The sequence below is a fragment of the Gastrolobium bilobum genome, unplaced genomic scaffold, assembly GCF_033153095.1.
Source record: "Gastrolobium bilobum isolate Gb01-03AN ecotype WA unplaced genomic scaffold, APGP_CSIRO_Gbil_v1 utg1595, whole genome shotgun sequence".
Taxonomy (NCBI): Eukaryota; Viridiplantae; Streptophyta; class Magnoliopsida; order Fabales; family Fabaceae; genus Gastrolobium; species Gastrolobium bilobum.
In genome coordinates this window covers 272,052-292,995 of record NW_026899397.1, presented here as the reverse complement: position 1 = coordinate 292,995, position 20,944 = coordinate 272,052, and the positions used below count along the sequence as shown (strand labels likewise).

The 20,944-nt window shown below is 34.4% G+C and overlaps 4 protein-coding genes across 5 annotated transcripts; 2 read left to right on the top strand and 2 right to left on the bottom strand.

Annotated features, from left to right (window-relative positions):
- The first annotated feature begins 109 nt into the window (after positions 1 to 109).
- LOC133290282 (putative protein FAR1-RELATED SEQUENCE 10) lies at positions 110 to 3,203 on the top strand. 2 transcript variants are annotated; one of them, XM_061488357.1, is made up of 4 exons: positions 110 to 1,285; positions 1,475 to 1,555; positions 1,638 to 2,081; positions 2,174 to 3,203. In XM_061488357.1, the coding sequence occupies exons 1-4, from the start codon at positions 536 to 538 to the stop codon at positions 2,789 to 2,791; spliced, it is 1,893 nt and encodes a 630-aa protein (XP_061344341.1). In that variant the 5' UTR covers positions 110 to 535; the 3' UTR covers positions 2,792 to 3,203. The 2 variants fall into 2 exon arrangements, with proteins under 2 accessions (XP_061344341.1, XP_061344340.1); XM_061488356.1 differs by having other exon boundaries at positions 110 to 1,555.
- Positions 3,204 to 7,324: 4,121 nt separating this feature from the next.
- On the bottom strand, positions 7,325 to 7,999 carry LOC133290254 (uncharacterized). Its single transcript, XM_061488320.1, has one exon. It carries the CDS (start codon positions 7,997 to 7,999, stop codon positions 7,325 to 7,327), a length of 675 nt encoding a protein of 224 aa, XP_061344304.1.
- Positions 8,000 to 16,849: 8,850 nt separating this feature from the next.
- On the top strand, positions 16,850 to 18,022 carry LOC133290253 (uncharacterized mitochondrial protein AtMg00810-like). The gene has a single exon (XM_061488319.1). It carries the CDS (start codon positions 16,850 to 16,852, stop codon positions 18,020 to 18,022), a length of 1,173 nt encoding a protein of 390 aa, XP_061344303.1.
- Positions 18,023 to 18,529: 507 nt separating this feature from the next.
- LOC133290251 (uncharacterized) lies at positions 18,530 to 18,835 on the bottom strand. Its single transcript, XM_061488318.1, has one exon. The coding sequence runs from the start codon at positions 18,833 to 18,835 to the stop codon at positions 18,530 to 18,532; it is 306 nt and encodes a 101-aa protein (XP_061344302.1).
- Positions 18,836 to 20,944: the final 2,109 nt, after the last annotated feature.

The window sequence follows — 20,944 nt, the reverse complement described above, 5'->3', positions numbered from 1 at the left end:
CCATTAAATCAACTGAATTTCAAATGGCCCAATAAATAAACCGGCCCAACATGAAAACCCAAATTGGATTTCATCTTCATTCTTTGGGGAACTCTCCGAACATGTAAAAAGAGCACAACAGGAGTTGGGGAAGAAGGCGAACCAGAGAACAAGCTTTTAAGCTCTTTGTAATCCTCTCTCTCTCTCTCTCTCTCTCTCTCTCTCTCTCTCTACTGGTATGGTTCTTAAGGTCAGAACTAATATCCTCAAACAACTCATACACTTTCTGTGTGTGTTCTACCGATGTTATTTTTCTTAAGTCCAAAATTTTCAAGCTTCTGTTTCTGGCAGCTGAATACATGCTTTGCAATTTTCTGGATATCAAAAAAGTATTCTTTTTAATTATTTAGTTTGACCATTCTTTTCGGTTTTCGATTTTGTTTATTATTCTGTTCATGTTAAGGTTTTTGTTTTGTTTTGTTTTTTTTAATACTACCTGTTTCTGGGTCACTTGAAGTTTGAATCTTTAATTTCAAAACTTCATTCAAGTGGAATAATGACATCCATACCTTCGAAAAATCTATGGATTCGAAAGCAACAGTGCCCTTGTGGAGATTGGAAGTGTTATATTACATATGAGGGTGATGCTGAGGAGGGTTCTGCAGCACCAGAATTGGTGAAGGCAGAAAAAGCATCATCTGGAGCTATGATTACCCCCTATGTTGGAATGGTGTTCAAGAGTGATGATGATGCTTTTGAGTATTATGGCAATTTTGCTAGGAAGAATGGGTTCTCTATTAGGAAAGAAAGATCTAGAATTAGCCCTCAGTTGGGCATTTACAAGCGTGACTTTGTTTGTTACCGGTCTGGATTTGCCCCGGTGAAGAAGAAGCCTAATGGAGAACACCATAGAGATAGGAAATCAGTGAGGTGTGGATGTGATGCAAAAATGTATTTGTCTAAGGAGGTTGTAGAAGGGGTTTCCCAATGGTTTGTTGTGCAGTTTAGTAATGTACACAATCATGAACTTTTGGAAGATGATCAAGTGCGCCTTCTTCCTGCTTATCGTAAAATTCATGAGGCTGATCAAGAACGTATACTCTTGCTTTCCAAAGCTGGGTTTCCAATACATCGGATAGTGAAAATGCTTGAGCTCGAAAAGGGGATTCAAGGTGGGCAGCTGCCTTTCTTGGAAAGGGATGTGAGGAACTTTGTTCAAAACCGTAAGAAGGTTGTCCAAGAGAATGAGGCATTGCTCTGTGAGAAAAGAGAAAATGATATATTGGAACTTCTTGAGGCATGCAAAATCATGAAAGAAGCAGATGATAACTTTGTGTATGATTTTACAGTGGATGAGAGTGATAAGGTTGAAAATATAGCTTGGTCATATGGTGACTCTGTTAATGCAAATGCTATGTTTGGTGATGTGGTTTATTTTGACACTACTTATCGATCAATCACATATGGATTGCTTTTTGGAGTGTGGTTTGGTATTGATAGCTATGGTAGAACCATTTTTTTTGGTTGTGTTTTATTGCAGGATGAAACACCCCAGTCCTTCTCATGGGCATTGCAGGTTTACTACTATCATCCTTTGTATAAGATTTTACTTGTGTATTCATAAATATTCCTCTTATGATGATTATTCCTCAATGCAGACTTTTGTCCGGTTCATGAGAGGAAGATGTCCACAAACAATTCTAACTGATCTAGACCCTGGGCTTAGAGATGCCATTAGAAGCGAATTTCCAGGAACTAAACATGTCATTCCTCAGTGGAATATTCTATACAAAGTACCCAGCTGGTTTTCTATTCCTCTCGGGTCTCGCTATGCAGAATTCAAATCCGAGTTCGATGCCTTATTTCACATTGAGAATACAGAGGAATTTGAACTTCAGTGGAGCCAAATGATTTCTGTGTTTGGGCTTGGTTCAGATAAACATACTGATTTACTGTATTCTGTTCGGGCATCCTGGGCACAACCCTATGTAAGAGGTTACTTTCTGGCTCGAATGGCGACAATAGCTTACTCGAAGTCTATAGATGCATTTTTGAAAGGAATATTCACTGCACATACATGTTTGCGTAGCTTTTTTGAGCAGGTATGTTGATAAGAAGTATATTGTCTCATATGCTTGCACTAGCCTTGTTGTCTTTGTAATTATTTCCTTCCCTCTGGTGGATATTGTTGCAGGTTGGCATTTCTGCAAATTTTCAACATCAAGCACATCAGGAGGCTCAATATATACATCTCAAAACTTGCATACCCATTGAAGAGCATGCACGAAGTATTCTCACGCCTTTTGCTTTTAATGCTTTGCAGCAAGAATTATTGCTTGTAATGCAATATGCTACTTCTGAGATGGCCAATGGATCATATATTGTACGGCACTTCAAAAGGATGGATGGGGAAAGGCTAGTAATATGGTTGGCTGAAGACGAACAGATACACTGCTCTTGCAAGGAATTTGAATCCTCAGGAATATTATGCAGACATGCTCTTCGTGTATTTGTAATAAAAAACTACTTTCAGCTCCCTGACAAATACTATTTAAGTAGATGGAGACCGGAATGCTCTTTACTTGTTGTTGATGATGATGATCATAATAGTCAAAGTGTTGGTGGGGAATGGTTTCAAGAATATCAGTCCCTAGCTGAAACTTTGTTTTCGGAATCATCAATTACAAAGGAGCGATCTGACTATGTTCGTAGAGAACTGACAAAAGAACTTACTAGGATTCTTAATGAGGTTAGAAATCTGCCTGAGACTGGTGGAGTCTGCATGAACATGACTGTTTCGCCAACCAGCTAGTTTGAGGTGTTTTCTTGTATATATATATATGTAATAGAATGCAAGTTTGCAACCACTGGACTCATGATAATACAAAAGTGAAGGTTATATTTACAATTTTTTTGTTTACAAACTACACTAAGTATAATGGGTCATACTTCAATCAAGAGTGTATGACCGGTCATACTTAGTATAATTTGTAAAAAAAAATTGTAAACGGAGTATTCTCCTAATACAAATGGGAAGAAGTGTCAAATTGAAGAATCCCTGTACAGAGAGAAAATGTTAAAAAAAACTCAGCTTATTTTGAAATGGGCTATTTTACATGTACATTGAGATATGATTTGTTTCTCTAATGCCAGCAACTTTGTATTCTCCTGGATTAGAGATCATGCTACAAATTTAATATGATCGTGCCAAAGGATTTTACTGACGGGGTATATTCTATATTATTTTCGAATATAACTTGTATTTAATTCAACATCATTTTTAGTCTATGGAATTGAAGTAATTGCTTGATGTTACTTCCATATTCAGTTAACAAAAAGGATTTCACTGAAGTCTACAATTCCCTAGACAAGCAGTCCTATATTTGAATCAAGTCTCAGTGACTAATAGCTGTGCTAATTGATATAACGTAATGTGAGCCAATTTCTCCATATAGCTTTAGTTAATTGTATTAACCTATGTTGCACCACGTTAACCTGTCTTAGTAAACTGAATTTTCATTTCTATCAAAATCAAGTTACAATCAACAGTTCTTCAACTTATATATGAATATACAGTGAGCTGAAAAAGAAAAGAAGAGCTTAAGCCATCGTTGCTGACGTGTGAGCTCTTTAACTAAGTACCTGTACGCTAACCAATCAGAACTAACTAACTGATTCTGTTGTATCCACGTGGCTTTCTTGATATATTAAAAAATAACTAACTAACTAACATGATATTTTGATACGATAATTTTAGAAAATATTAAATTTTGACATATTAAGATATATTTAAATACTAAATAATATTTTTAATTTATGTAATGTGTATTATATTTAATATTCAATTATTTAATAAAAAAATAAAATAAAATTAATAATATCCATTAATTTTTTAATTTTTTTTTAAAGAGAGCAAACTGAAACAATAATAAAATTATTTCTTTATAACTGAAATGTAATGAATTTTAATATTTTTTTTTAAGTCTCTGCGTATTGGAGTGTTATAGAGCTGAACTAGTGATGGCATTTTCTTCCCTCTTTCTTTTTAGCTGAATATTTGGACCCACGTGATTGGTGAATAAACATATGGCGGGTAGTTGTGTACTTGTCTTTTCACAATCAAACGCCATTTTTCCAACAAAAATATTATTATATAAAAGATCATTGTTGTACTGATCCATTACGGATATAATTTGTTTGCATGTTAAGTTCCGGAGTTGCAGGGCTCCTCAAACATATCAAGCTAGGGTGCTTGACCCTTCTAGACTTCTCTTTTAAAGGACCGGGATTTGTTCAACTGGACTCCTCATATTCCCTTCAAAGAGGGTCCATCCCTCCAGGGGGCAAACAACTTGTCCATGATATTATTTGATCACAACATATTTGAATAAAAGGTTGATAAAGAATACATTTCACTTTCTTAGCCACGAGTGTGGAAGCCTCATTGATTAGTCGGTGAAAGTACTGTTTAATTTAGTACATGACAAAAAGGACAAAATAATGTGATGTTTTAGTCTTTCAATTGTCAAATAAATGTCCACTTCAACGCCGACAGCATAATATGTTTTTGTTTTTGGTGCCTGACATTTAACATAGGCTGTGTTTTTTAGCCTGAAAATATGTGGTGACGATTGCAATGTAAGCTTTTGGCTGCACTGTAGTGGAAGCACTGCCACATGTCAAGTTTGTGAGGATTGTGTAATTTCCACAATGGATATTGGAAAATATTTAATATGATCCGGCCCAGCGCTTGATTCACTCGTCCGGATTAATTAAAATGAAATATTTTTTAACATCTGAATATGAAAGAAAGAGAAAATAAATTTTTTTGTCCAAATATCCCAATCCCAAGTAGCACTACTCCTGATACTGATACAGAGAAGATGATCTCACGGATATGGAAAAAAATTTGGTGTTCCAGATGCTATGTGATCCTTTCATTCAATGAGTGATATTTCTACAAAAGTTTAGTTATTATTTCTCCTCTCTTCTCTCTTCAATAGTTGTCTCATTTCTGATTAGTTTAGACCACTGAATTAATAGTGGTCCCGCACCACCAAAATTCTTCTCTAGGGATATTGAGTATACAACAGCAATAAACTTTTTTTTTTCAATACGTTGAAACTTGAAAGTATTCTCATACAACTTTTTTCATCTATCTTGTTTTCAGAATATGTCACCTATAAGACTAATTTCTCGTTGGAACAAAAGTTATATTGGACCATTGTTACTAAAAGAATAATGAAATTAATCCCCTTGGAAGGAAAGGGGTTTCTGACCCGAAAAATTCTAAAAATTTGCTAAAAAATTTAAAAATAAAATATTATGTAGATAAGATTAAATCGATTTTCGAATCTAAATTTAAAAACTGAACCATATATATATATATGTGTGTGTTTTTTTTTTGAAATGTTTTATTTAAGAATTTTAATATTATTAATATTTATTTAAGAGCTTTTCTATTGATTTAAGTTATCTTTTTTTATTTTTTTGGATTTAGACATACGTACGTAAGGTTAACAAATAATTTACAATTATATTTAAAATTTACATATATATTTTGATAAATTTATTTGAACATATATTTATTGTATTTTGGATTGATTAATTTAGAATATTTTATATCAATATATTTTAATAAAATTGAATTTCCATATTTTGATGAATTTATGTATCTAAAAATGAATAAAGAAAAACTTATCTAATTTAAACAGATTTTTTAGCATTTTATTTAAGCCGATTTTAGACTGGATCAAATTAAGTTTACAAATTAAACCAATATGATAAGATGATATTATAAAAAAAATTAAACAAATTGAATTAATTAGTTCTTGTTTGGTAATATCTAATTATTATTATTTTTTAAAAAACAGCTAATTAGTTTTTTAATTCAAGTGCCGGCAACACTATAAAATGGAAATCGATATATGTACTGTTAGCCTGTCACATGCTGAAGGCATAACAAAATAAGAAAAGTAATTGTCAACGGATTACAATTGTCAAAATTATTTTAAGCCTTTTTTTAAAAAAAATATTCTAATTGGTTCATCGCTTATTCGTAATTAGTCTGATTCGAAACAAGTTTGGAGATTAAGGCTTTTAACTTTTTCCACAGACGATATTGAAAAAGATTGGACACATATTCTCACCCTCATCCACCCAATTTCCTGATACCAACTGAACTATCATCATTTGATTTTATTGTACGCCTAATGGGATAGAGTACTTCAACAATTAATTATAAATCCTTGTAACTAATCATATTACTAAACTCATAATTATTAAATGAAAAAATAATTTTTTTTTGCTTACAACATATTAAATATATTTACTTTTTAATGTTTTTTTATTAAGTATTGGGATATTTATTAGGAATATATTTTAGAAAAATTCGCCCAATGCAATTGAACACCACGTTGAAGTAGGCTTTAAAGAGAGCTATTTTTTACTCCAATTAAGAGATTTTATAACAAAATAGGTACAGTTCATGTTTTTCATAATTAAAGTAGGGTTTTATTTTTCTCATGGAGTAGAAGAGAAATTATCTTATGTTGTGAGATGAACAAAGTAGGGTCCATTAATTTTTTTATTTTTTTTTTAAAAAAGACACATCTTTTTATATAAGTGTAATATGAAATATGAATCTCATATAACATGAAAGTATAATTTTACATTTAAGTAACCCTTCAAAATTCAAAAGATTTTTACACAGAAGGACACATTGGAAATATAAGATCATTCTTGAACATCCACTTAATTCCTTAACCTTTTAGGTTTTAAGATAATTGTTCATTTATATTTCAAAGATTTCACTTTTGTGAAAAATAATGTGTAGTTTCTGACGAAATTTGAGCGATAAATTATTAAAAAAGTTTTTTTTGGGTTTAACGTAAATACTATATAGTGCAGATAATTATATATTATAATGTTGATGAAATGCCATCAGGTTTTTGGCTTGATCGATGATCTTCTACTTGGCAACTAGTGAATGTTTTCTCCTCTTTATTCATCTAATTTAGAAGTACGACCAGTTTATAAAGTTGACATTCATTGCACTAACTTCAAACCATATGACAGAATTTAACATACTAAAAAGGAAAGTCACAAACCCGAAACTAAATTAGTGGGATACATTAGAATTTCGGATCTAGCTTTGATATATATATTAAAAATAAAAAAGGAAAGAGAAGAAGAGAAAGGAACTGGAGGAATGGAATAGCTAGCTCTACATGCAAACAAAAGAGGCTAAAGAGAGAACCATATATATACATGGCTTGGTCATTTGAAAACAGACTTAAGCACTTTATTCCTCATCATTTTTTATATATCATGATCAGATGTTAAACTAGACTGCAATAAGGTGTCTTTGAGCTTCAATCCTTATCTCTTCTTTCATTTTCCTTATGAATTCTTCAAACTTTCTGTTCAGTTCATCTGTATTTGCTAGTTCTTCGTTTGTTGTCATTGTTGTTTCTTCTCCTTCATCATCTTGTGCATCCTTAAGTACCCCACTTTCTGTTCCTCCTTTTTCATCTTTGACCTCCTCTTCTTCTGCAACGTAAGCTTCATTATCTCTTCCTTCGGTTTTGTTAAACAAGGTGCCTTCTTCTTGTTCTTCTTCAGCTTCAGAAACCTCTTCATAGTATTCCTCTTGCCATTTCACTTGTTCTTCAACCATAAGAGGAACATTATTCTCTTGGGATTCAAAACTTCCAAGAGGGACAACTACCATTTCAAAATCTGATATGGGTGGTGAAGAGGTCATGAGTGAGGTCTTGGCTAGAAATGCAAGAATTCCATTACAAAAGAGAAACATGTATTTCCTTTCAAGGGTGTGAGCGAGCATGGAGAAAAGGCACGTGGAGAAGCAGGCATTGAAGGACTGAGGGTGTATGGAAAAGCCAGAAGAGTACCAAACAAACATAGAAAACACAGAAACTGAGAAAACAAACTGCAAAGTTCTTTTCAAGAAACGGTTCTTGTCGAATTTCTTCTGAATATGATCCTCACTTTGTTCCATCTTTGGAGGGTAAAGGCTATTGAGAATTTGCTAGAGGGAGGAGATGGGTTTGGAATATTGTTTATGTCACTTTGTGAACTTGTGGGGTTTAGTGAACACTGAATTTTAAGCTCCCTTCTATTTATAGTGAGCCTAAATCAATATTAGTTTCTTGGGTTCATTGCTATTTAAGTAATTTACGGCCTAATTTTTATGGATTGTATACAAGGAAGATAAGAACAAGCATAGCTTTTCAAACACACCATAATTACATGGGGTAGGTAGCATTAGCATATAGCTAGCAGCTAGACCAAAACAAAAGTAAGTCAATTATTGAAAGAAGCATTAAGGGAAATGGATTTTCATGTGTAATTTAAGATGATCATTGTTACGTAAACGAGAGAGAAAAAATTTTAAAATCACCGTTGATTTGATCCTAAATAGTTAAGTTATCTCGAATGACAAGAGTAATGTTAAATTACGTATAAGAAGATCTGTTCGCCAAGTAAAGAACGGAAGGTGATGCTATCATTTATAAAAGAAGTGAAGCTTCTAGCTTAACCCTTCTCTGCCACACATATGCATGATCTGTATACATAGTAAAAGGGACAATGATTTTGTGTTTTCCCTCAATGGCCGGGAAGACTGGAACTCAATAATTTATGTGCATTGTGAAATTTGTGGGCCCGATTACGCATTATCATTTGTGGGTCACCCCAAACACAACCACCACCTGAAAAGCACGGACACGTGTCGGACACGAACATTCTCGTACACGTATTCGACACGCGGTCAATATTTAGGGACACGTGGTCAATTCTCTGACACGTTTTTTCGACACGTAATAACTTTTTTCGACATGCGGTCAACGCTCGAACACGCTCAGACACGTTCGGACACGTTTTTTTTTTTTTTTAATCTTAATTTTATTTTGTTAACTAAATATAAAAGAAATAATTTATAAATTAATTTATTTCTATTATGAAATTTGACATGAAAAAATAACAAAGTACCAAAGATTATTTATATTTATATTTATGTTATAAAATTTAAATATTTGATTGGTTATATGACTTATTATGGACTCTTATATGTATTATATATAAATTATATTATTTACTAAAAAAAATATAAATTATATTATACATATTAAAAATTTTATTTAATATCAAAACGTGTCCTAACATATCAAAATATGACATTTTTCAAAATTAACATGTCAACGTGTCGTATCGTGTCCTGTCGTGTCCGTGCATCATAGACCACCACATAGGATCACGCATTTATAATCATTGAGATATTTTGTACAATTATGTATACTTGTAGGAATAGACATTAACTATTATTATTATTATTTAATCATAAATGAAGTTCTCCCAAAGTTTAAACTGTACATGACTTCGTGTCCTATTTGTCCTTCAATTACGGCTGTCGTCAATATAGCCCCTCCCAATGGAAGCAACCAAACCATGAAACCGAATATTGAGCTCTCAACCATTGAATCTGTACAAGAATTGATTGTTCAAATCTACATCTGTGAATAGATAAGATTTTAAACCCATGTAGCATATCGGTTTGGACCAAACCCATCACCCTTGTCTCAGTCAATCCAAAACAATGAAAGAGAAAAAACAATTTCATGCATATATGGACAGTCGGTTTAGGGTTATGTAAATTTCTTTCTTCTTTTTTTCTTTGGGTTAAGTGTCTGTTTGGATCTTCTCTTTTTTAAGTTAGAATCTTATTATAAACATAAATTAGGCCAAACAGATTTCGAAAAAAATTCTTATAATGAAAAAAAAAAATTTATAATGCAGAAAAAAGTTAAAAGCTAAAAGTTCCTAGGAGAAGCTTTTTTTAATCTTTTATATGTTTTTCTTGAATTGTATGATTTTTTTTTAAATAAAGAGCTATAAAGATATAAAGAGATAGTTTTCTTTAAATATGTGCTTTTAAGTAACTTTTAAGCTAAAAAATTTATATAATTACCAAATAATTTTTAGCTATTTTTATAAGCTCTTTTTTTAGCTTTAGCTTATAAGTAACTTCTAGCTTTAAAAAAGAGAGGATCCAAACAGGCTCTAAGTGTGTCTCGTTTAAAAGAATATAAGTTGTGCCCTTTTAATTTGTTATATTATGTATTACGGATAGTACATAATTATAATATGAAAAGGTATTTTTTTTTTTACTTTTCACGTCAGCTAAAATTACTGAAGAGAGAAAAAAAATTCATATTATAACTATCTACTACGCGTAATATCAAGATTTCCTTAGCATTTCCCCCTCCTTCCCTCTCCTCTTGGTTTGCTCCAGCTCAAGGGTTCCTGAAATTAAATGTTAATGGTACTGTTGTTGGGAATATGGTTGCTTGGGGAGGCCTCATGAGAGATTGGAGTGGCTCTTTGGTTAGTGGTTTCTCTTCTTTTATTGGTTCTTGATCCCCTTTACAAGCAGAGCTTTGGGCTATTTTTCATGGATTAGCTTTTACGTGGAGTTATGGTTGGAAGAAAATTGTGTTGGAATCGGATTATATTCAAGCTATAAGATTACTTATCAATTCTGGTAATGACACTCGAAAGCTCCCTTTGGTAGCTAAGATTCGAGTCTTCCTCATGAAAGATTAGATTGTTTCTCTGAATCATATCCCGAGGACTTGCAACATCTGTGCGGATTGGATTGCGAAGAAGGCTATGAATGATTTCCATGGTCTTATCTCAATCTCGTCCCCTCATAGTGATCTTATCAACATCTTAGCTTCTGATCTGCTAGATCCAGGTCATGAGGTGCTTGCTGCTCCCAGAAGGCTCTAATTCTGGTTGTGTTTTTTCTCTTTCTGTTTGTAGCTTTCCTTCCCTGTTCTGTTGTAGTTTCTTTTTTTCTAGTGTTTTCTTGGGGGCTATGCCCCTTTTTGTTACCCAAAAAGAAGAAATATTTTTTCCTTTTTCTTTTGACACTAGGGATAAGATATTGTGACAACCAAATAATGTTACTACTAATGTTACTACCCCATCTTAACCGTTGATTTCCGCAAATCAACGGTTATCATTTATTGCGAATTAATAACCAATTTGCGACCGTTCATTTCTCCAAGATCAGATGAAATTTTTTTGAAGAAATGTCATTAAACATTAATTCATTTTTTATTTTATTTTTCGCAAAACATGTAAGCAATGTTTTCTCACTAGTTGTGATTTATGGTGCTCTTAATGTTATGCACATCCGGCCTATGCTTAACTGGGAAATTATTGATGCATGATTTTGTGGTTGAGTATGACACATTTATTTGTCTTGAACTTCAGGAATTTAGAATTTAACTAATCTAAGTTGTGATATGGGACCCAAGTTAGACCGACAAAGTTTCCATACTGTATTCGAATATGAAGCATCATCATTTAAGAAAAATGGAGCCAAATCAGTCACCAAGAAATAAGTAACCGTCCAACAAATTTGACTATAGAGTTCTTCCCGACAAATTCTTCTTAACGCTGCAGGAGCCTTGTGGAAATGGAAAACCGTGGATGACAACGTTTTTTTAAATAAAAAAAAAAAATTTATTTTTTAAAAGTCTAGAAAACAGAAATGTTTAGACACAATATGAGAACAGTGACTAAAATGTCACTGTTCATTAAGTTTTTTATCTAAATGCTACGCAAACAGTGTTATTTTTCAATATGCCACGCGGACAAGTTTGTTATAGTGCCCAGCGAACTTGGTAGCCAATGATTTCGTTACACGTGGCACATTTTCGTAGGAAAAGTTGACTGCCATGTGTCCAATTTCGCTACGACGCTAATGATTTCGTGACACGTGGCACATTTTTCCAAGAAAAGCTGACTGGACGAAATTCGCTACCGAGGGTAGCGAACTTGGTGTGCTATGTGGCACAATCTCATTGACCGATCAGAATTAATGTTTCAATCACAATAAAATTAATGTATTAATCAAAATTATAATGTATCAATCACAATTAATGTATCAATCATCATTCACAATTAATGTACCAATCACAATTAATGTACCAATCACAATTAATGTATCAATCATCATTCACAATTAATTTTGAGCACAATTAATGTACTCATCACTAATCACAATTAATGTATCAATCGCAATTAATTTTGATTGGTACATTAATTGTTTGTGATACTATTGTTACAAATTCGAACAATGTTTGTGAGAGATAAAATATGTCATATGAGGTGTCATTGAATAGATCTCGAAAAATTATGTGAAATAAAATAAAAAATATCTGATTTGGATATTCGAATTAAAAGTTATGGCACTCCGAAGTGATTGGTGATTTATACATTAATTATGATTGATAAAGTCAAAAGTTATCTCATTGATATGCTATTTGTGCTTGGTGATTGGTACATTAATTGTGATTGGTACATTAATTAAATAGCCATTTTTCTTCATTTTCTTTTTTTGATTGATTGGTACATTAATTCTGATAGGGCAACGAGATTGTGTCACGTAGCGCACCAAGTTCACTGCCCCTGGTAGCGAACTTGGACACGTGGCACGTGTCGCGAAAGTGTACCACATATAGCGCGCCAAGTTCACTACACCAAATCAATTTTTCCTGAAAAATGTGCCACGTGTCACAAAATTATTGGCTACCAAGTTCGTTGGGCATTGTAGCGAACTTGCTCGCATGACATATTAGGAAATAACATTGTTCGCATGGCATTTGGGTAAAAAACTTAATGAATAGTGACATTTTGATTACTGTTCCCACAATATTTGATAAAAATCAGTTTATTTTTCTATTTTATATAATGAACAGTATTTTAGAAACAGAGATTGATCGAAATAAGAAATAGCTCTCTTTTTTGTTAGACAGCACACTATTTATTAAAGGCATATATTATAGAACAGATTATCAGGAAATAAATATTTTCTGCAAACGGGAATAGAAACAAATTGTGTTAACAAACACATTTTGTTTTTGGGCAGAATATATTTACCACCAAAAATATTTACCACATTTACAACCAATTTAATCACCGTTGATTTCCGTCAATCTAACGGTTAAAATTTATTAAGAATTAATAATTAATTAATAAGTACAACCCAATAATTTCCAATGAAGTATAACCGTTAGATTGACAGAAATTAACGATGATTAAGTTGGTTGTAAGGGTGTTAAACTTGTTTGGTGGTAAATATATCATCCCATTTTGTTTTTGGGAAAACAACTTCTCCTTTCAAAGGAGAATAGCCATCTTATGTCATAGACACATTGTTGCGGGTCCTATTTGTTTTTTTGCAAAAGAAAAAAAAAAACTCAGTACAAGGACCGATGTGAGAGCTGCAAAAGTTTTTTGGTTGCAGTGAAATGAGAGGTATAAACCCCTTTGTTTTTACCATAAAACTCTTCTCAAACACAGAAATAAAAAATATATATATATATTTTTTCTTCATAAATAGGGTCATGATCAGAATGTTGTCATGCATACCATAACTGCCTCATTGCCAACAGGTATCATCATCGATCAAACATTATTAGCATTTTATATTTTTATATTTTTAGTTTTTATTATTTCTTTTCTATTGTAATTGTTTCTAGAAGCTGAGCTGTCATTTTTGTGCTTTTGACATTATTAGGCCATTTGGTTAGGACATTCTGTTAGCCATTTTGGTGAGGCCATTCTGTTAGGCCATTTTCTCACTCTTCGGATATTTTCTATATATTACCTTTGTATTCTCTGTTTTCAAGTAAGTAAATAAAATGCAGTTTTTCTTCTCTGAGTTACCTTTCTAATATGGTATCAGTAGATCCTTTTTCCTGAACCCGAGCCTCCTTCCATGGCTCGTGGTACCACTAACAATCGCCCACCACCAGCGGATACTTCCACTGGTTCATCTTCCTTCATGGAGGATTCTTCCAGTCTTTATTTCTTACAAAATGGAGATCATCATGGCCTGGTTTTGGTCTCATATTCTCTCACTGGTTCCAATTTCAGTTCCTGGAAGCGTGCTATGATTCTTGCCTTAACAGCGAAGAACAAACTTGTGTTTATTGATGGTTCTATCCCTCGTCCTTCTCCCAATGATCTGTTGATTTCTTCATGGACTCGTTGCAATTCCATGGTCATATCCTGGATTTTGAACTCCGTCACTAAGGAGATTGTCGATAGCCTCCTTTATTTTTCTACTGGTTATGAGGTTTGGAATGATCTGCAGACACGTTTTTCTCAGGCGATGGTCCACGTATTTTTCAACTCAAACAACGCATTTCCTCTTTATCTCAAGGCTCCCTTGATGTTAATGCCTATTATACGAAGTTGAAATCTCTGTGGGATGAGTTATAGGATCACCTACCTCTTCCTTCTTGCACTTGTGGTGCTCTTCATGAGATTCGAACAGGCAGGGAGCAGGACCATATTTTACAATTTCTTATTGGCCTTAATGACTCATATTCCTCTGTCCGGGCACAGATTCTTCTCCTTGAACCACTGCCACCACTCGCAAAGGTTTTCTCCATGACCCTGCAGGAAGAACGACAACGTCAACTTTCAGTATCCTTGCCTCATCCGGTTGCTCCAGATTCACCGCTTATTAACTCGGCTGCTCCTCCTGCTCACTCCCTACCCACGGCGGCTGCTGCTTTTCAACGCCGTCCCAGATCCATATGCACATTTTGCAATCTTTCTGGTCACACACGTGACAAGTGTTTTAAATTACACGGATACCCTCCTGGGTATAAACCCAGAGTTCCTAAGCCCAACCCCACTACTAATCAGGCCCAAGCCCACTTTGCACACTCTAAGCCTTCCCATCCTCTTCCCAAATTCCCACCGACAGCATCCTCACCTAACCCTCCTTCCCAATCCTCTGACGTGCCACTTGCATTTACCCCAACCCAGTATAATCAGTTGCTTGCGTTGCTACATCAGAATTCTGCATCATCTTCATCGTTTTCCACTTCTTCCTTCGCTGACTCCTCTCCCTCGATAGCAAGTTTCAGTGGTAAGCCACCTCTTGCTCTCCCTATGTCTTGTTGGATTTTTGACACGGGTGCTACGCACCATGTTTGTCTTTCGATTAACCTCTTTTCCTCATCTTCCTCTTCTGATTCTTTGGTTTCTTTTCCGAATGGGTCTTCTGCGGTGGTCACTGATGTTGGTTCAGTGTCCATTTGTGGTCTTTTTACCCTACAAAATGTCCTCTGTGTTCCGTCGTTCTTCTTCAATCTTTTATCAATCAATGCTTTAACGCGTGATTCCCCTATTCTTGCTCATTTCTCTGACTCTCATTGTTCTCTTCAGGACCGTGCTTCGGCAAAGACGATTGGGATTGCTAGAAGACACGGAGACCTCTACATACTTGACACCACAAATCTTTTCCCGGCAGATAATGTCCCCCATCCCCTTTGTTTTTCATTTACTGTAAAAGACCCTTCCCTCTGGCATTCCAGATTAGGGCATCTTTCTGTTTCAGTTTTAAATTCAATGAAATCTTTGCTGGGTTTTTCTGATGATTTGCATACTGCCCATCATTGTGTTGTGTGTCCTCTTGCCAAACAAAAACACCTCCCATTTATTTTAAACCCCAAATTATCTGCATCCCCTTTCGATTTGGTTCACTGTGATATATGGGGTCCCTTTCATACAATTTCTGTAGAGGGATCTCGCTATTTTTTGACAATTGTAGATGATGCTACACGTTTTACATGGACTTATTTTTTAAACAAAAAATCTGATTTCTCTTCTATTTTTACTTCATTTTATAATCTTGTTCACACACAATATTCTTTTCCTATTAAGTCTATCCACTGTGATAATGCACCTGAGTTTCACTTAACATCTTTTTTCTCCTCTAGAGGTATTCAACTTACCATTCTTGTGTTGATCGTCTTCAACAGAATTCAGTTGTAGAACGCAAGCACCAGCATATCCTTAATGTGGCACGCTCCCTTCAATTTGAATCCCATGTACCACTGCCATATTGGCAAGATTGCATCCTTACTGCTGTATATCTAATTAACCGAACCCCTTCACCCATTCTTTCATCCAAAACCCCCTTTGAACTCTTTTGCCATAAACCTCCACAATATTCCCATCTTCGCAATTTTGGCTGCCTTTGTTACAGCTCATCCCTCTCCAAAAATCGTCATAAATTCTCCCCTCGAGCCCTACCTGCTGTTTTTATAGGATATCCACTGGATTCAAAGGTTACAAACTTCTTGATTTGGAGTCTAACCGTACATTCATTTCTCGTGATGTTGTGTTTTTTGAACACATTTTTCCTTTTTCCATGAAGTCTTCCCCTTCCTCCCCACATACTGAATTTACTGTTTTACCTACTTCCCAGCATAATACTTTTGAACCATCCATTTCATCTCCCACTACACGGCCTCGTCACCCACCCTCATATCTTAGTGATTATGTTTGTTCTTCGTCTACCATTCATCCCCTATCTAATTACATTTCATACCATCGTCTTTCTCCTACATATGCAGCCTTTATAAATTCTGTTTCATCACATTATGAACCCACCTCATTTTCTGCTGCATCACAACTACCAGAATGGCAAGTTGCAATGCAGGATGAACTTTCAGCCCTTAAGCTTAATAAAACATGGACAGTTGTTTCTCTTCCTCCTGGCAAAAAGATTGTGGGTTGCAGATGGGTCTACAAGGTCAAATATAAATCAGATGGTTCCCTTGAGAGGTACAAGGCCCGTCTAGTGGCCAAGGGCTTTACTCAACAGGAAGGGGTTGATTTTTCAGAGACTTTCTCTCCTGTCGCGAAGCTTACAACTGTACGGCTCTTTCTTGCCCTTGCTGCTATTAATAACTGGTCACTTATCTAGCTTGACGTCAATAATGCTTTCCTTCACGGGGACTTATTAGAAGAAGTCTACATGCATTTGCCCCCTGGCTATTCTTCTACTCAACCTTCTCTTCCACCTAATGTTGTTTGTCACCTCCATAAGTCCTTGTATGGACTTCGACAAGCATCACGACAATGGTTTGCAAAGTTTTCCAATACATCGAATTTACTTGGTTTTAATCAGTCACAATCTGACCATTCTTTATTTGTGCGTTCTTCTGGATCATGCTTCATTGCTGTATTGGTATATGTGGATGATATAATTGTTGCATCTAACAATTCTCTTGAAGTACAGTTTCTTATTGATGATCTTCACAACAAATTCAAGCTCAAGAATCTTGGTCCCTTATGTTATTTCCTTGGCCTTGAGGTAGCTCGTTCTGCCAAAGGTATCTCTGTTTGTCAGCATCATTATGCATTGGATATTATTAAAGATTCTGGACTTTCTGGTTGCAAACCCCGCAGCACCCCCTTTGAAGTTGGACTTAAGCTCTCTGCTTCTGATAGAGGTCTTCTCCCTCATCCTTCCATGTACCGTCGCTTAATTGGACGTTTAATTTACTTGGCAATCACTAGACCAGACATCTGCTACACTGTTAATTTTCTCAGCCAATTCATGGCTGCTCCACGGCTTCCTCATCTTCAAGCAGCCCACAAATTGCTTGGCTATATCAAGCACACCATTGGTCAAGGAATTTTTTACTCCTCTTCTTCTACTGTTCAACTTAATGTTTTTTGTGACTCTGATTGGGCTTCTTGTATTGATAGTCGCCGGTCCATTTCTGGTTTTTGTGTATTCATTGGGGATTCAGTTATATCTTGGAAATCCAAGAAACAAAACACTGTTTCCAGATCCTCCACAGAAGCAGAGTATAGGTCTATGGCTCTTGTAACATGCGAACTCCTCTGGCTGTTTTCTCTTTTAAAAGATCTCAAAGTTCTACATTCTGGTCCTGCTCATCTATTCTGTGACAATCAATCTGCTCTTCATCTTGCTGCTAATCCTGTTTTTCATGAGCGCACAAAACATATCGAGATAGATTGTCATCTTGTTCGTGAACATATCATCAAAGGGCATCTGAAAACATTTCATGTACCTTCCTCAAAGCAACTTGCGGATATTCTCACAAAGCCTTTGCTTCCTTCCAAGTTTGCAATTCTGATATCCAAGATGGGAATTCTGAATCTCTACTCTCCATCTTGAGAGGGCTATTAGCATTTTATATTTTTATATTTTTAGTTTTTATTATTTCTTTTCTGTTGTAATTGTTTCTAGAAACTGAGCTGTCATTTTTGTGCTTCTGATATTATTAGGCCATTCTGTTAGGCCATTTAGTTAGGCCATTCTGTTAGCCATTTTGGTGAGGCCATTATGTTAGGCCATTTTCTCACTCTTCGGATATTTTCTATATATTACCTTTGTATTCTCTGTTTTCAAGTAAGTAAATAAAATGCAATTTTTATTCTCTGAGTTACCTTTCTAATAAACATCACCCAAAAAAAGTAGTACAAACAATAATGGAATGCAACTCATGCTTTATGTAGAAGAACAATTATAAGTACACAACTATAGACATTCATTTACGATATCATCAAATTAACCTAGAGTGGTAAATATGGTCTTTTACTTTACTATTCATGTATCCTACACGGTCAAGTACAAAACATGAAACTTGTACATTTATTAGCATTCAGCCTTGCTAAAGCCATTTCAATATTGATCTGGCCACAAGAATGTTCCCATTGCAAAAGCCCTCTTGTCATCAAGGGTGCCCTTGAAACTTATTCCATATTGCTTGAGAAGCAAGTCCACCCTCCATTCCTCCATCTTCTCATAGTCTTCTTTCCTGTAACGCGGATAGTGAAGAGGCATTTGAAACTCAGAAGCCTTGAAATTGTTTGCAGAGCTCTTCACCTCTTCCTTCGGATAATCTTCAATCTGCTTGCACTGTTCTTCTTTGTTGTCCATGGAGTACCCCAAATTAAACATGGCAGACTGAAACAATTTAAGAGCCATCTCCGTGATTATGTATATATATACAAGTTTATATATTGTATGCATGTGGTTGCTTGGAGTGCAAGTCTTTCGTGGTTATTAATTATATCACTTAAATGCATGTTTTGCGTGTATGTGCATTGAGTTGCCACCCGTGACCCTTTTACGTCATATACCAATAATGCTAAATGGCTTCATAATAACGATACGAATTTTTATTCTATTTTGTGTTATAAATTAAGGTGCATGCGTGTAGTTCTCAAATTTTCCTTTAGTTTTTTCATTCTTAAAGCTCCACAATTAATAGCCCATCAAGGATTAGTCACGCGTCTAGTTACTTTTTGCACGAAGTGTTATCCTATTACAAGCTTTGTGCTTTAATTTATACTATCATATGTGCTGGTGTATTGTATGAAATAATATAAAAATTAAAAATCAAAATTATCAATAATGTAAAATTAAATTAAATTAATTTTGAATAATTATTTTAATAATTTCACGTTAAAAGATGATTAATATATAAGTAATTTTAATACACATAATAATAAATATTTATTAAGGACTAATACGATGTGTTAAGTATTTTTTATCAAGTATGATGTCACCTTAGTATTTTTTTATTTTATTTTTTATTTTTGTCACCTATACAAGTTTATTAACTTAAACAAAGATGACTTGTCGAAACTGTCCCACAATTGCAGCAACAAATTTCGCGATAGATAAAGCGGCATGGTCAAGGTTATTGAGATTTATTCTCACGCGTTTCTTTAAGTCATCTAATGTATACAGGTAATTGACCCGCTGGGCTGACCCATCCCGCCTGTTAAATATGAGGGGATGGGTTATGTTTTGCAACCCGTGTAACACGCTTTATTTAAGTGCGGGTTGAACTCGTCATGAAGTGGGTTGGCCCATATAACCTGCTTCTTCTTCTTTTTTAATAGATAAAATTTTACTTTACACTTAAATTTTGTAATTGGTTATAGTTTAATATCTATTAAACTAACATTGACTTGTGTCCGTTGAATATTTGTAATGGGGATTGATAAATATCCAATCCATTTTTTTTTATTAAAATTGTGATTAATATAGCTATCCTTGGCCTTTCCTTCCTACCTACTACTGAATACAATAGAGGCAAATGCGGGATAGAGCAAGATGGTTCATTTTTAATGACATTACTAGACGGCCGAGACTAGGCCGGTCAGGTTATCTGGTTTACCAATTCACTAGATATGCTTACGGGTATAAATGAGAATGTGTTCCTTTATTGGTATTTGTTTTTCTCATGTTATTTTCTCAAGTTGCATGAAAAAATAAATTCTTCCTACACATACCATAAAAAAGTGTGACATTTTTTTTTTTTTTAAATAGATGGGTCTCACACTTGATGTATCTATGACATGAAATTAAAATTCTTCTACAACATAAAATTTATTTTTCCCTTCTTTATTACTGAATGTGGGCGCTGCTGTACTATTGGATGGATTCAGACGACCTGGTCAAGTACCACCAAAACTTTGGTTTTGATTTGTACCGAAAAAAGTGATAAAAAGTTGGAAAATAGTTGTCTTATGTCACAAAAGACAACTATCTTATGTTGCATACTCATGGAATCTTGTGTCAATTTTTTCTTTTTCTTTTATATTTTTTTTTAAAATTGTGGGCCCACAACTTTGTTCACCCACATAAGATACTTATCTTATGTGACATAAGATTAATAACTCCTTAAAAAATTTTATTCGGGTTTAAGTTTATACGAAACCCTTCTTACTTATATAGGTATGGGTGATATATTTGATTGAGATCAATGGGGGACCCACACTTACGCCAGTATCTGCAAGTGCATATATAAATTTTGCTCCAAATCAAAGTTTGTTTTGTATACTAATCTATCAACTATAAGTAAGGCTTTAATATTTGTACAGTGATATCTACATTCGTTTTCAGAATGACGTCTTTTTGGGTTGAAAAATAAAAAAATTATAATAAGATATACTATTATAATCCTAAAATAAATTATAATGACAAAAATACCTTGATTTTCGCCTCAAAATTACGTCGTTTTGAGCTCAATGTTTATCTACATTGATTGTGGAAAAGATGAACCCTATAAATAATGTAATTTGC